This window comes from Dendropsophus ebraccatus, chromosome 1 (assembly GCF_027789765.1).
Source record: "Dendropsophus ebraccatus isolate aDenEbr1 chromosome 1, aDenEbr1.pat, whole genome shotgun sequence".
Taxonomy (NCBI): Eukaryota; Metazoa; Chordata; class Amphibia; order Anura; family Hylidae; genus Dendropsophus; species Dendropsophus ebraccatus.
Window position 1 is genome coordinate 156,575,181 of NC_091454.1, and position 14,953 is coordinate 156,590,133.

Here is a 14,953-nt window from a genome sequence, read left to right on the forward strand (position 1 = left end):
CACTGCATGTGCATTGATTACAAAGCGTACCACAGTACACACCCTGCCCTGCATTGTAGCTCTCTTCTCCGTGGGTTGTAAATACGGTACGTGTGGATAGGTGACATGCCATTTATCTGCGTATATTCTACAGAGAAAACACGTCAGGAAACCAGGAGGCTGCAAACTATGCGATAAAACCTGTTTTGTTCCCTCACATGTTGCATTTACACGTAAGTGCATCTGTATGCCGGACCACCTTCACCCGAGGAGGAGGTGGGGGGTGGCACAGCCGGTTGGCACAGCAGCAGCGACCTCGTCCACCACCTCAGTCAGTGTCACGGGCCGGCACGCGCACCGTCACGTGACGCGCGGGGCCTGGAGCGCGCGTGACGTTGGAGGCTGATTAGCGGGGGCGCGCTCAGTGGGTGAGTTCGGGAGCGGAAACTCTGGAGTGACAGAGGCATCACCCGGACGGGCTCGGGGGTGAGGAGCATGGCCTCCTACATGGAGGTGCAGGGGCTGCCGGCGGAGGAGGTGAGGCGGATGGGAGTGGCCCTCCATCAGCAGTGTGTTGGTGACCCGGCTGTCAGTGCTCGGGCGGCCTGTGCGGGGGATGCGGGATGCTGTGCAGGACGCTGGCTGGAGGGGGGTCACCCGCACCACAATGCACACCAGTTGCGGTACCTGAGGGAGTACTGCAGCTATGGGCGCAGTGATGTTACCACAGAGGGGGCGGGCTGCCTGCCGGACCCCACTAAGTTTTGTGCGCACTTTAGGGATGTGACCTGGTGATGCCCTGCCTGGCCTGAGTGCCAGAGGGGGTCATGCTGTGTGTGCCATGCCTGGCCTGAGTGCCAGAGGGGTCATGCTGTGTGTGCCATGCCTGGCCTGAGTGCCAGAGGGGGTCATGCTGTGTGTGTGCCATGCCTGGCCTGAGTGCCAGAGGGGTCATGCTGTGTGTGCCATGCCTGGCCTGAGTGCCAGAGGGGGTCATGCTGTGTGTGCCATGCCTGGCCTGAGTGCCAGAGGGGTCATGCTGTGTGTGCCATGCCTGGCCTGAGTGCCAGAGGGGTCATGCTGTGTGTGCCATGCCTGGCCTGAGTGCCAGAGGGGTCATGCTGTGTGTGCCATGCCTGGCCTGAGTGCCAGAGGGGTCATGCTGTGTGTGCCATGCCTGGCCTGAGTGCCAGAGGGGTCATGCTGTGTGTGCCATGCCTGGCCTGAGTGCCAGAGGGGTCATGCTGTGTGTGCCATGCCTGGCCTGAGTGCCAGAGGGGTCATGCTGTGTGTGCCATGCCTGGCCTGAGTGCCAGAGGGGGTCATGCTGTGTGTGCCATGCCTGGCCTGAGTGCCAGAGGGGGTCATGCTGTGTGTGCCATGCCTGGCCTGAGTGCCAGAGGGGGTCATGCTGTGTGTGCCATGCCTGACCTGAGTGCCAGAGGGGTCATGCTGTGTGTGCCATGCCTGGCCCACTGGCATCACATGACATACACTGAACTCTCTCTGGTGTCCAGTATATCAGTATAATAGGGAGGTGTCCAGTGTATTATATCAGTATAATAGGGAGGTGTCCAGTGTATTATATCAGTATAATAGGGAGGTGTCCAGTATATTATATCAGTATAATAGGGAGGTGTCTAGTGCATTATATTAGTATAATAGGGAGGTGTCCAGTATATTAGTATAATAGGGAGGTGTCCAGTATATCAGTATAATAGGGAGGTGTCCAGTATATTATATCAGTATAATAGGGAGGTGTCCAGTATATTATATCAGTATAATAGGGAGGTGTCTAGTGCATTATATTAGTATAATAGGGAGGTGTCCAGTATATCAGTATAATAGGGAGGTGTCCAGTATATTATATCAGTATAATAGGGAGGTGTCCAATATATTATATCAGTATAATAGGGAGGTGTCCAGTATATTATATCAGTATAATAGGGAGGTGCCCAGTATATTATATCAGTATAATAGGGAGGTGTCCAGTATATTATAATACACTGGACACCTCCCTATTATACTGATATAATATACTGGACACCTCCCTATTATACTGATATAATACACTGGACACCTCCCTATTATACTGATATAATACACTGGACACCTCCCTATTATACTGATATAATATACTGGACACCTCCCTATTATACTGATATAATGCACTGGACACCTCCCTATTATACTGATATAATACACTGGACACCTCCCTATTATACTGATATAATATACTGGGCACCTCCCTATTATACTGATATAATATACTGGACACCTCCCTATTATACTGATATAATATATTGGACACCTCCCTATTATACTGATATAATATACTGGACACCTCCCTATTATACTGATATACTGGACACCTCCCTATTATACTGATATAATATACTGGACACCTCCCTATTATACTGATATAATATATTGGACACCTCCCTATTATACTGATATAATATACTGGACACCTCCCTATTATACTGATATAATGCACTGGACACCTCCCTATTATACTGATATAATATACTGGACACCTCCCTATTATACTGATATAATACACTGGACACCTCCCTATTATACTGATATAATATACTGGACACCTCCCTATTATACTGATATACTGGACACCTCCCTATTATACTGATATAATACACTGGACACCTCCCTATTATACTGATATATCAGTATAATAGGGAGGTGTCCAGTGTATTATATCAGTATAATAGGGAGGTGTCCAGTATATCAGTATAATAGGGAGGTGCCCAGTATATTATATCAGTATAATAGGGAGGTGTCCAGTGTATTATATCAGTATAATAGGGAGGTGTCCAGTATATTATATCAGTATAATAGGGAGGTGTCCAGTATATTATATCAGTATAATAGGGAGGTGTCCAGTGTATTATATCAGTATAATAGGGAGGTGTCCAGTGTATTATATCAGTATAATAGGGAGGTGTCCAGTGTATTATATCAGTATAATAGGGAGGTGTCTAGTGCATTATATTAGTATAATAGGGAGGTGTCCAGTATATCAGTATAATAGGGAGGTGTTCAGTATATTATATCAGTATAATAGGGAGGTGTCCAGTATATTATATCAGTATAATAGGGAGGTGTCCAGTGTATTATATCAGTATAATAGGGAGGTGTCCAGTATATCAGTATAATAGGGAGGTGTCCAGTATAATAGGGAGGTGTCTAGTATATTATATCAGTATAATAGGGAGGTGTCCAGTATATTATATCAGTATAATAGGGAGGTGCCCAGTATATTATATCAGTATAATAGGGAGGTGTCCAGTATATTATATCAGTATAATAGGGAGGTGCCCAGTATATTATATCAGTATAATAGGGAGGTGTCTAGTGCATTATATTAGTATAATAGGGAGGTGTCCAGTATATTAGTATAATAGGGAGGTGTCCAGTATATCAGTATAATAGGGAGGTGTCCAGTGTATTATATCAGTATAATAGGGAGGTGTCCAGTGTATTATATCAGTATAATAGGGAGGTGTCCAGTATATTATATCAGTATAATAGGGAGGTGTCCAGTGTATTATATCAGTATAATAGGGAGGTGTCCAGTGTATTATATCAGTATAATAGGGAGGTGTCTAGTGCATTATATTAGTATAATAGGGAGGTGTCCAGTATATCAGTATAATAGGGAGGTGTCCAGTATAATAGGGAGGTGTCTAGTATATTATATCAGTATAATAGGGAGGTGTCCAGTATATTATATCAGTATAATAGGGAGGTGCCCAGTATATTATATCAGTATAATAGGGAGGTGTTTGCCTTTGATGCCCTATTTCTCTCAGCTCCATAGAGATTAATTTGAACGTTGTACTCCTCTCTATCATTGATGTCTGACCGTGAATTCAGCCATGAGACTGAATATTCTGGTGACAAGTGGCCGTCCCTGCAGCTGCATCCCCAGCAATTATAACTTCTCCTGTATTCTGTAGATAGAGAATAATGCGTGTTGGTGGGACGTGCCTGTCATATTCCAGATCCCTCATACACTGGCTCCAGGACGTGCCTGTCATATTCCAGATCCCTCATACACTGGCTCCAGGACCTAACAGGTGAGGAGAACAGTGCTCTGAGGCTTTTCTTCTGTGCTGGAACAGACCCTGCATAGGGCTATACAATACCGCTGAAGGCTGTGTGCACTGTATACTTGTGACTGCTATTCAGTCATGGGGGAGTGGAGATTACGCCTCCAGTGATGCCGCACCCTCCTTCCATCCAGCCAGTTGTGATTGACAGCCTATGCGCAGGGAGAAGCTATGACTTGGCGGGAGGATGACACTCCCCATGACTGGATAGCAGTCACATGTATACCGCATGCACTGCCTTCAAAGTTATTTATGCTTTCCTCACCGTGCCACAAAATCTTGCAAGTAAACTTAGAGTTGACAGTCTTTAGATTTATTCAACAACTGATAAAACTCAGTGTATCTAGTGCATTTATAGACTATCTAGTCTAAAGGGCCTTTTAGACCAGGAGTCTTGCTAGAACTGCAGTCCGTGTAAAAAGTGTGTAGGGATGAGCTGAGGACCAGGAATCCACAAAAACATCAACTGATAGTGATAAATTTTGCTCAAAAGATACAATCGGCCACACATCTTCCTTTGTAAACAGGGATATGTGTGGCTGGTAAAGAGCTGTCAGTTTCCATATGATCATATACACATACATATCTGTACTGTCAGTATCCATGGCTGCCTGAACAATACAAGAATTGGTCATAAATCCCAGCCCACTCTATTTTTCTGCAAATTAGCCGCTAATCTCATTTCCTTGCGGACGCAAAATTTGGTATCGTAGAAGTTTGCACATAGGAACTTTTAGTATGTCTGGGCCATTGGTTGAATGGAAATCTGCTTCCTTTTTACTAGCAGAAAAGGCTATTTTTGAAAGATGACGGGATTTAGTGATGTGATGTCATTGTGCTTCTACCACAGTGTGTTTATGGGATCCTGCTGAAAAACATAGTTGGTTTGACCAACAGATTCTATGGCTTAGGATCAGGTAGACTGAACAAAAAATAATTTTAACTGTTACACCCGTAGATGACCCATGACCTACAGTTATGTGATGATGTCAATCACCAGACGACCTTTGACGTAACTGTACGTCATGGGTCTCTAAGGTGCTATGAACGGAGCGCACCTCGTAGCAGGTGGGGGCCGGCTGCACTCAGCAGCCGGGCCCTCACCGTTAATGACAGGCTGCACCGATCTCGCTGCATCCTGTCAGTAACCCCTTAAATGCTGCCGCGTCTTCTATTATATGGACTAGGAGAGAGAGGAGCTGCTGCATCTCACACCCATGGCTGACACTAATGCCTATCGGCTACATTTAAAAGCCAACGCCAGGATGTTGGTATATAGTTTGATCAAACCATATTGCCCCATGTACTGCGTGCAGGTCCCCTGGTTCACATGGGTCCCTACACTAAGGCTGCATTCCCACGTTCCGTGATCCTGACGGATCACGGACGTGGAGTGCATGTACCGGAGTCGTCCCTCCCCCCCCCGCGCCCGGACAGCATCTGTAATTAGATGCTGGGAGCGGGGGGAGACTGTATTCATAAGCGCCGCTTATGAATACAGTCTCCCCCGCTCTTAGCATCTAATTACAGATGCTGTCCGGGCGCGGGGGGACTCCGGTACATGCATTCCACGTCCGTGATCCGTCAGGATCACGGAACGTGGGAATGCAGCCTAACTCCACCGTGTCAGTCAGCGACAGCCAAGCCCGCAAGGTATGCACAAACAGGGAAGGGAGGCCATAGAACGGCCCCCCCAAAACCCAGCTGGCACCGCCGGCGGAGAAAGCTGTCACCAACTTAGCAGGATACACCTGTGCTCACATGTCAGTACCTCCTATCTCTCTCATTCTACCTGCAGCAGTAATGGTGAGTACAAGACCATATCCACACTTGTGTTGTTTGGCGGCAAACTTTGGGTTTGGTCCTGTGACATTGGGGTTGCAGGGCCATTCCATGGCCTCCCTTCCCTGTTTGAACACGCTTTGCGGGGTTAGCGGTCGCTGACCCACAGTGTGGAGTTAGTGTAGGGACCCATGTGAAGCAGGAGACCGGCACGTGGTACATGGGGCAATATGGTTTGATCAAATTATATATAAACATCCTGGCGTTGTTTTTTAAATATAGCCGAGTGGCATTAATGTCAGCCATTGTTGTGATGTGCAACAGCTCTTTTCTCTACTTGTCGTCTTCTATTATTGTCCAATCTATTAAAATATAACAATCATCATCCCATACGGCGAAAGAGGGGAAAAAAGTGCCAGGAGTACCGTTTTTTTTGTTACTTAATATATAAAAAAAAATTTATAAAAAGTGATCAAAATGTCTAAGCTGCACAAGTATGGTATTAGTAAAAACTAGAGATTATGGCACAAAAAGTGACACCCCATACAGCCCCAAGGGGGAAAAACTAAAACCCTTATAAGAGTCACAATATGACCATTTTATCAATAATTAATTGCAACAAAAAAAAAGGACTTAATAAAAAAAATATACATTTGAAAATCTGTGTAAACCTGCATATGGTTGTGTTCGGACAGACCTATAGAATAATAGTATAATGTCACTTTTACCATATAGTGCATTACCTAGACACAGGAACCCCCCCCCCCCCCAAAAAAAAAAGTTACTATTATTGCATTCTTTTTGTACGATTTCACCAATTTATATTTTCATAAATAATATATTTGGGGTTCAGTCATACATGTTATGGTAAAATGAAAGACGCCATTACACAGTACAACTATTCCTGTAAAAAACAAGCCCTTGCACAGCCAGAAAACTGAAAGTGCTAGAGCTCTTAGAAGGGGAGGAGGAAAAAACGAAAACACAATAATGAAAATTGGTGCAGTCGACAGGGTCATTTTGGGCCTGGTCCTCTAAGGGTTAAAGAGGCTTTTCCATCACAGGCACTTATAGCAGTGCTTCTCAATTCCAGTCCTCAGGCCTCACCAACAGGTCATGTTTTGAGGATTTCCTTAGTATTTCACAGGCGATATCATTGTACTCAGTGCATCAGGCATTAGCACAGGTGTTCTTTGTATGGGATAGCCTCAAAACATGACCTGTTGGTGAGGACTGGAATTGAGAAGCACTGATTTATAGTGTATTCCAAGGATATGCCATAAATGCCAGACAGATGTGGGCACCACCTGCTACACTCTGCACTCTGATTTTAGCTCTATGAGGTACACAGGGAGCTGCTGTCAGTATATACAATGAGTACACCTACTAATACTTTGTACTGACCTATTTTACTATAAAGTGGCCAACCCCTTTAACTGTTGACGCTGTTAGTTAGGTCAAGGAGACACATGGTATCTTTTATATATCCAGCTGTGCTTCCAGAATGTAGAAACATGTTTTCTTCTATAGTGCAAAGTGTCAGAGAGGCTTTCCCAAGCTCCTGATCTGCAGCAAGCTGTAACACCTCCATACTCCCCCCTCCCATACCTGACCTTGCTTGGAGTTCAGGTTGCAGCAGTTTAGGATCTAGGATTAACCTCTTACACTTTGCACTGAAGACTATTTTTTTTAAGTCAATAATAGCTGGGCAGTGCACCTACCTTTGTACCTTTGGTCTGTAGAAGCATGTGATTCATGCGAAACATGAATTGGTGAGGTGGTTGGTGTCCTCGCTGCTTGCAAGTTTGTCATGCTTTCTGCACGATGAACAATAAAAGGGATACAAGTGGTGAGTGCATTGTCTTTCTACTATTATATACTTGCTTTCATAGACAAGTAGCACCCCACTACGTTCATATTAAAACGCAGCGCTCATCGTGAAAATAGCACTCAGACTTGAGGAAGTGCCAGTACTCTGCCTACATTAGATTATTATTATTTTTTTATGTTTTGAATAAACAACTGGATATATATAACAGGTACCCAGGTCTCCTGATTCTAACAGCATCTAACGGTGTCAGCAATTTGGAACGTGAATAACAGCTGACACCATTCACCGTGTTGTCCCTCTGGTATTCCTCCTGAAAATCTATGAATGAGGCCAGAGTTATACTATAACTTTTGTAGCGCCACCAATTGAGCTGTTGCTGCAGTCCAAAACAAAATAATTAAAGGGGTATTCCCCCCCCCCCCCCCCCCCCCCCCCAAAAAAAAAAAAAATTTTTTGCATTAATATGTTGCCCACCTGTAGCTTTCCATCTTTCCAATATAAAGCTATTATGGATTCTGCACAGTTTTGCTGTTCTCTAGATGCATTCACCTCCACCGAATGCATAGAATCATCAAACCTCAGTCCACACCGACACGCTCCCTGCTCCTGGCCCCTACCCTCCGTGTCGGGATCATGTGTCCTCAGTCTCTTCAATGGGCCAGGTTAGTGCTTCTAACCTAGCACACTGAAGTGATAGAGGACAGTGAGACGCTGACAGCTGCAGCGGTCTGCCTCTCTGACAACAGCCCCCAACCCCCTTGATCTCACCCCACTGTGTATCCCCGTCACCCGGAGCGTACCCACAGTCTTTGCTACCCCCCACCGCAGCATGTATCTCCCCCCCACACAACCCCTTTAGTCATCCCCCACCCAGGAGGCCATTACATTACACAGAACCGGCATGGAGCGGTGCTGCTGTCCTGGGAACCACCCCTCACTGCCCGGAGCGCATCCTCCTCAGCCCGCAACTCCGTTCGCCCCATCTCGTCTCTCGTCACTCGCCATGTGTCTCTCACCCTATTTGCTATTTGCCCATGGGGTTCAACCCCGGTCCCATGTACCATTATGTTTTTATGTATTGTGTATCAAAACATGTAGTCCTTGTACCACTTCATTATACTTACTTCCATAGACTCCTAGATAAAGGTGCCTTCACCAAAACGTCGGATTCTGTCTGTGTTGTACCACGATTTTACAATAAATGATGCACTAAAGCACTTGCATTTGAATACTCCAGACTATCTTGTCTTCTATTCTCATAAAGTGTACCAGTGGATTACTGTCTATACTAGATATACTCATTTCCACCGGGAATATACTACTGAGTGATACTCCTTCCTTCTATGATTGTATGCTTCCCATACTTATTAGCTGCTTTATGTCTTGCAGGAAATGTTTTATTTTCAGTCTGACACACGATAATCGTTCTGTGTAATTGCAGGCAACGATCGAAAAATCATTCCTATGTCGTTGATTTAGATCTGAACCTAAAATTATCCTTAATCGTTTGCTGTAATTCCACATTCGTTTGCTCATTTTTCCGCATTTTTTCACTAATTGTTCAGTGTATCAGCACATTGTCCATTGTTTCGCTAGGATCAGAATGAATTAATGATCGTAGTAACGATCGTAACTAGTGATTATCGTTCTGTGTAATTTGGTGAACGATTTCAGGTTAATGATAAACACTCTGGTTTGTGATCGTTTATCGTTAGTCGTTAAAAATCGCTTAAAGGGGTTGTCCGGCGATAAAAAATTATTCACAGAATAACACGTATTACAAAGTTATACAACTTTGTAATGTATGTTATGTCTGTGAATGGCCCCCTTCCCCGTGTCCCACCACCCCCACCCATGTACCCGGAAGTGTGGTGCGCTATACATTACCTGTCGCGTGCCGACCACGGTCTCCGATCGTCAGCAGTGACGTCTTCTTCGGGAGCTTGGCGGATCTTCCTGAGTGCCGGCCGCCCTCTGCAGCGTCATCTGAAGCTCAGCCGCGATTGGCTGAGCATAACTGTGCTCAGCCAATCGCAGCTGATGACGTGGCCGCGTCATCAGCCGCTCAGCCGCGATTGGCTGAGCACAGTTATGCTCAGCCAATCGCGGCTGAGCTTCGGATGACGCTGCAGAGGGCGGCCGGCACTCGGGAAGATCCGCCAAGCTCCCGAAGAAGACGTCACTGCTGACGATCGGAGACCGTGGGCGACACGATATGCGGTGAGTATAATGCACCACACTTCCGGGTCTAGCGTGGGTGGGGGGAAACATGGGGAAGGGGGCCATTCACAGACATAACATACATTACAAAGTTGTATAACTTTGTAATGTGTGTTATTCTGTGAATAATTTTTTATCGCCGGACAACCCCTTTAATGTAATAGGACCCTTAGTCTCGGTTTTATATGAATCCTCTTAGAAAACCTCTCTTGCTCTGGACAGTTCCTGTCTCGGCCAGAGATGTCAGGAGAGAGCACTGTGTCAGGGTGGGTTCATACTACAGAATTCTTGCAGACAATGTCCGCGGAATTCCGTCGGCCGCGCGCCTTTCCACCGGCTCCATAGACACCATTCTATGGGCCGGTGTATTCCGCTATCCGACGAAAGAAGACTGAAAATAAAACATTTCCTGCATGACATACAGCAGCTGATAAGTATGGGAAGACTTGAGATTTTTTTATTGAAGTAAATTACAAATCTATATAACTTTCTGACACCAGTTGATTTGAAAGAAAAAGATTTTCACTGGACAACCCCTTCAAATTCTTTGAAGAGTAGTGGCATAACAGTACCATCGGGTTACACTTTTATGTCAAATAAAGTACACCATGGGCATTTTGTATGTCAGGAGGAAAGCCTTATTCCAGTTTTGTCAATAAGTGAGACCTTTTCTTCTGCTTCTCAGGCCACCCGAAAACCTGGGGGAGGAGGGGATTCTTGTTCTGCAGGAAAGACCATGGACTGCATGAGGGAGAGTAAATGCCCTGGGGAAGAGGATTGCAGTAACAGGGTCTCAAATGGAGTCAGGGAGGAGGGGCTTCTTGTTCTGCAGGGAAAATCATGGACTTTGTAAGGGAGAGCAAATGCCCGGGGAAGAGGATTGCAGTAAGAGGGTCTCAAATGGAGTCAGGGAGGAGGGGCTTCTTGTTCTGCAGGGAAAAACATGGACTTTATAAGGGAGAGCAAATGCCCGGGGAAGAGGATTGCAGTAAGAGGGTCTCAAATGGAGTCAGGGACCTCCCTAAGAGCTTAGGTGATGCTCTAGAGTCTAATAGTGCGTTTACACAGAGATTTATATTTATCTGAAAGATTTTTTTTATTGATTTATTTTTTTTTTTTTTCCCCAAACAGAATTTTTATTAAAAAGGTCAGACAAGTACAAAGCATGTAACAAGTAGGAACACGCAGGTCCCAGTCAAGATAGAAATTCAGAAAAAACATTGAAGGTGACTTCATTTTCAAATTTTATGCTATAATGAAGTATTATTACAAATACTTTAAATTGCTGGAGACCTGGTATGCTCCAATTATTATAGACTGAGGTGACCTTAAGAAATAAAACTATAAAGTATAACTAAAAACAGATTAAAATTTGTAACAAGGAAGGTACCACAAATCACTACAGTTCTTGTTGCATTTATATGACTACATAGAATACAAAAGGTAAGGAATTACAAGCAGTCTCTCAATACAATATGACATATAGTCTAAGTAGGTGGGGAAATTAGCAAATACTTTTTGTAGAAAGCTTTCCAGGGTTCCCATAGACTGATGAATTTTTTTTTGGAGTACCAGACTCCCAGCTACATAACTCCTTAAGTCGTGCTATCTGCTGGACTATCTGAAAGATTTTTTTTTAAGCCAAACCCAGGAGTGGATTTGAAAAGAGAAGAAGTCTCTGACCTGTTCCCTGTTTATAGTCTGTTCCTGGCTTTGGCTTCAAAAATCCGTCAGATAAATCTATCTGTAAATGCACCATAAGGCCGTGTTCACATGGTGCAAGACAACGGCCGTTCTGTGACTGCAGTACAAGCCGGGATGATCGTCTTCATTTCTGATGCGCCCGCATGCAACAATCACTGCAGGGCCACCCAGGAAAAGTGGCTTCCCTAGGGGCTGGTTCAAAGACACGGTTGTCAAAAAATGCTGTCATAGTACCAGGGTTTGAGGACAGAAGGCGAGATTTAAAGGTGTACTCTGTAGACTTTTTTGGTTAATACTTTGGTTTAATAAAGTTATTTTACTTTGCATATAACTTCATTATGTATTCTTTTTTCTTTACCACTCACCCACCCCTCTACTGCCATCAAACAACCAGTCAATCTGTTTTCACCCAAACCCAGGGAGAGAGAAAACCAATCAACAATAAACAGACAAAAATGGGCCAAATAATTGTATTGCATATGACAGGTGACCAGTAATGGTCGTGTCCCTTTAACTGCTGCTGATCTTATCACCTGGTCAGGAGTTTGGGGCCTGGAGTCTGGATGTTCATGTTTCTGTGTGTCCTTGCTTATTATGTTGCTGTTTACACTAGCTCTACTTATATCATGTGTAAGTCATGGGAAGAACATCCCCATATCTAAAATAAATTTGAAACTTATATAATGTAACTTGATGAAGGCTCCACTTCCTGAGTGTTTGGGGAGGATTGGTTTGAATTGGCCATTGGATTTGATTTGGATCTGAGTCATACACAGTGCACTTTGCATACAGCATTGCCACTTACTTCTGGGCAGCTGCACATTCTGTGGTTTTTCTGTGATTTTAAAAAGTCGGGAAGTCCATGCTAGTAACATGATAGGTATGGGTAGACAGTCTAGCTGCTTACCCTTTGGACCCAAGAATATCACTGCCTTTGGGTACATTACACAAGTTATCAATCACTGCCTTATTGTGTGTGTGTGTTCATATATGTGTGTATTTAGGCTTATATCTACTTCAGAATCAGCTGTGTAACATATTTTTATCATTTACACCAGTATGCACCATAGTGCTATTTGTGCCATATATGTCACTTTACAAAAGTGGGTGCAGCTCGCTGCCTGGCGGGGCATGTAAGTTGCATCTCTGTCACTTATCATGCTAAGGCTGCATTCACACATATGTATTGCTGTCTGTAGCCGTGGCCCTGCTTTTACAGAAAGAACATGGATGTTGTGCATCCGTAAATGCCCACATTTGAACTCACCCATTTATTACAAATAGGTGATCTGTGCCGTACAATGGCATGGCATGTGGCATGGATCATGGCCTCAACAAAGATCCTTAACACACAATGGGTCAGAATTTAGTCCACATTTGTAGGTCTCCTAAAGCGGACAGAATAAGGTCATAATGTTAGACGCTTAAAAGGGAATCCCTTTCCTAACTGCTGAGACTGTTCTAAAGCTGTTAATTTAAGGAGACACATTGTACTTTTCATATATTCAGCTGTGCTTCAAGGAAATGTAGAAATGCTTGTATTTTCTGGTACAAGGAGTCAGAGGCTAATTTGCGTATTTTTGTACAATTTCTTCAAAACCGATGGGATCAGCAGGTATGACAAACCTGCTGATATTTTTGTACCTTTAATGACTGATATATTGTAATAATTTCGTCATATGGGGAAGTACCTTTGTACCCAACCACTGTCCCAACATTTTCTCCCTTACACCGTAATGAAAGTGTATGTAATTACTTCCAGCATGCACCACTACTGTACTACCTGTATGTTTCATCATGTTTAGTCAGTACAGTACATTAAAGGGAACCTGTCACCAGGGACGCTGGCACAGAGCTCGCCCGACCCCCAGTGCAGTCCCCGGATACTTACCCTTTCCGGCGAGTCCCGCTCCTGGAGCTGGTCCCGGGACGAAGATATCAGCGGTTGAAGCCGCGTGCGCGCGCGCCGCACAGATAAGTCCGATGCCCATAGAGAATGACGACTCCCTTCATTCTCTATTGGCGTCGGATTCATCTCTGCAGCATGCGCAAGCAGCTTCAGCCGCTGATATCTACTGCACTGGGGGGTCGGGCGAGCTCTGTGCCCGCGTCCCCAGTAACAGGTTCCCTTTAAAAATAAGTGTACACAAGGACTGTCAAACCCCATTCATTATAGTGCAGGCGCATTGGCATTACTAGGCGGAGTTGGCCAGTAAAGTATTTAGGGAGGACTGGAGGAAAGGCTCATGCAGGTGGAAAATAGGGGAAACACAAAGCAGCACAGCCACACATTGACACCTCCTCCACTATGTCAGTGTCACTGTGAGATCTGTGGTGTGTTGCAGCAGGGGTTTACTCAAGACTGTACGGGTATGTGCACAATACGGAATTCTGCTTGAAATTCTGCCTCTCCCATTGATTCAGTGGGATTTCTCAAGAGCAATCTGCATTCCACCCAAAAATTGACCTGTTTGAAGCTAAATTACCTTGAAAATCTTAAGAACTGAATTGAGCTTGAGCAGTTTGAGGTACTGCTGTAGTTTATTGTACTGTGACATGTTGGGAACTTATCCTTTGCATGTCTTTAATGTAGATGCTGGCTAAAAATTATGCATATAGGTGGTTGTCTAGCATTTCACAATCTGTTTAGAGTGTACTGCATGAACCGTATACCTTCAGGAAAGAGAATGGCCTTAGATTACATTGTGGTGTTGGAGACAAAAAGTTGAAGCCTACAGTTTGCGGTAAAGCTTTTTCAGATTGGTGTGCAACTGTTCCTGCCGCCAAAAGGTTTGGTAAGCGTGTACTCATCCACATCAGCTGAGATCTGTACACAACCCCTGTTCTGATTCCATAGGTATGGTTAAATGAAAAGGTTGATTCGTTTGGGACATGGACAAGCCTTTTCCATTCTGTTGGGTGAATGGTACTCTATGTATATGTTTAAAGGGAATGTGTCAGCACCTTTTCTTGGTCTGAGGTGCTGACAGTGTGAGGAAGGTCTGTGTGTTGTAGTGGCGTCTCATACCTCTGTTTTTCCAATCGGTCCTGTACTTTCTGTAATTCATCTTTATAACTTTCAAAGAGGGGGATTGGTGATGGCTTCGTGCCGCACTTCGGCCCGCCTCACCACTCTCCCTCCCAGCTTGTATTGAATATTTATGGAGCCGGTCCCCCGGCCTCCTGGCGTCGTCATCTTCCTTGTTCTGTGAAATCTCCAGCGGCGATTAGCGCATGCGTCGTGGCGCATTGGAGCGGCCCGGCGCACTGAGGGCAGAAGCCTATGCCCTCAATAGCTTCGCTCAGT

The 14,953-nt window shown here is 44.8% G+C and overlaps 1 protein-coding gene across 1 annotated transcript in view; it reads left to right on the forward strand.

The window, feature by feature from the left end:
• The first annotated feature begins 420 nt into the window (after nucleotides 1-420).
• The window catches only part of NEDD4 (NEDD4 E3 ubiquitin protein ligase), a 118,141-nt gene continuing 103,608 nt past the window's right edge, over nucleotides 421-14,953 (forward strand). The window contains exon 1 of the mRNA XM_069982455.1: nucleotides 421-516. Coding sequence (XP_069838556.1) covers nucleotides 475-516 — 42 coding nt within the window. The 5' untranslated portion in view covers nucleotides 421-474. The remainder of the gene's footprint in view (nucleotides 517-14,953) is intronic.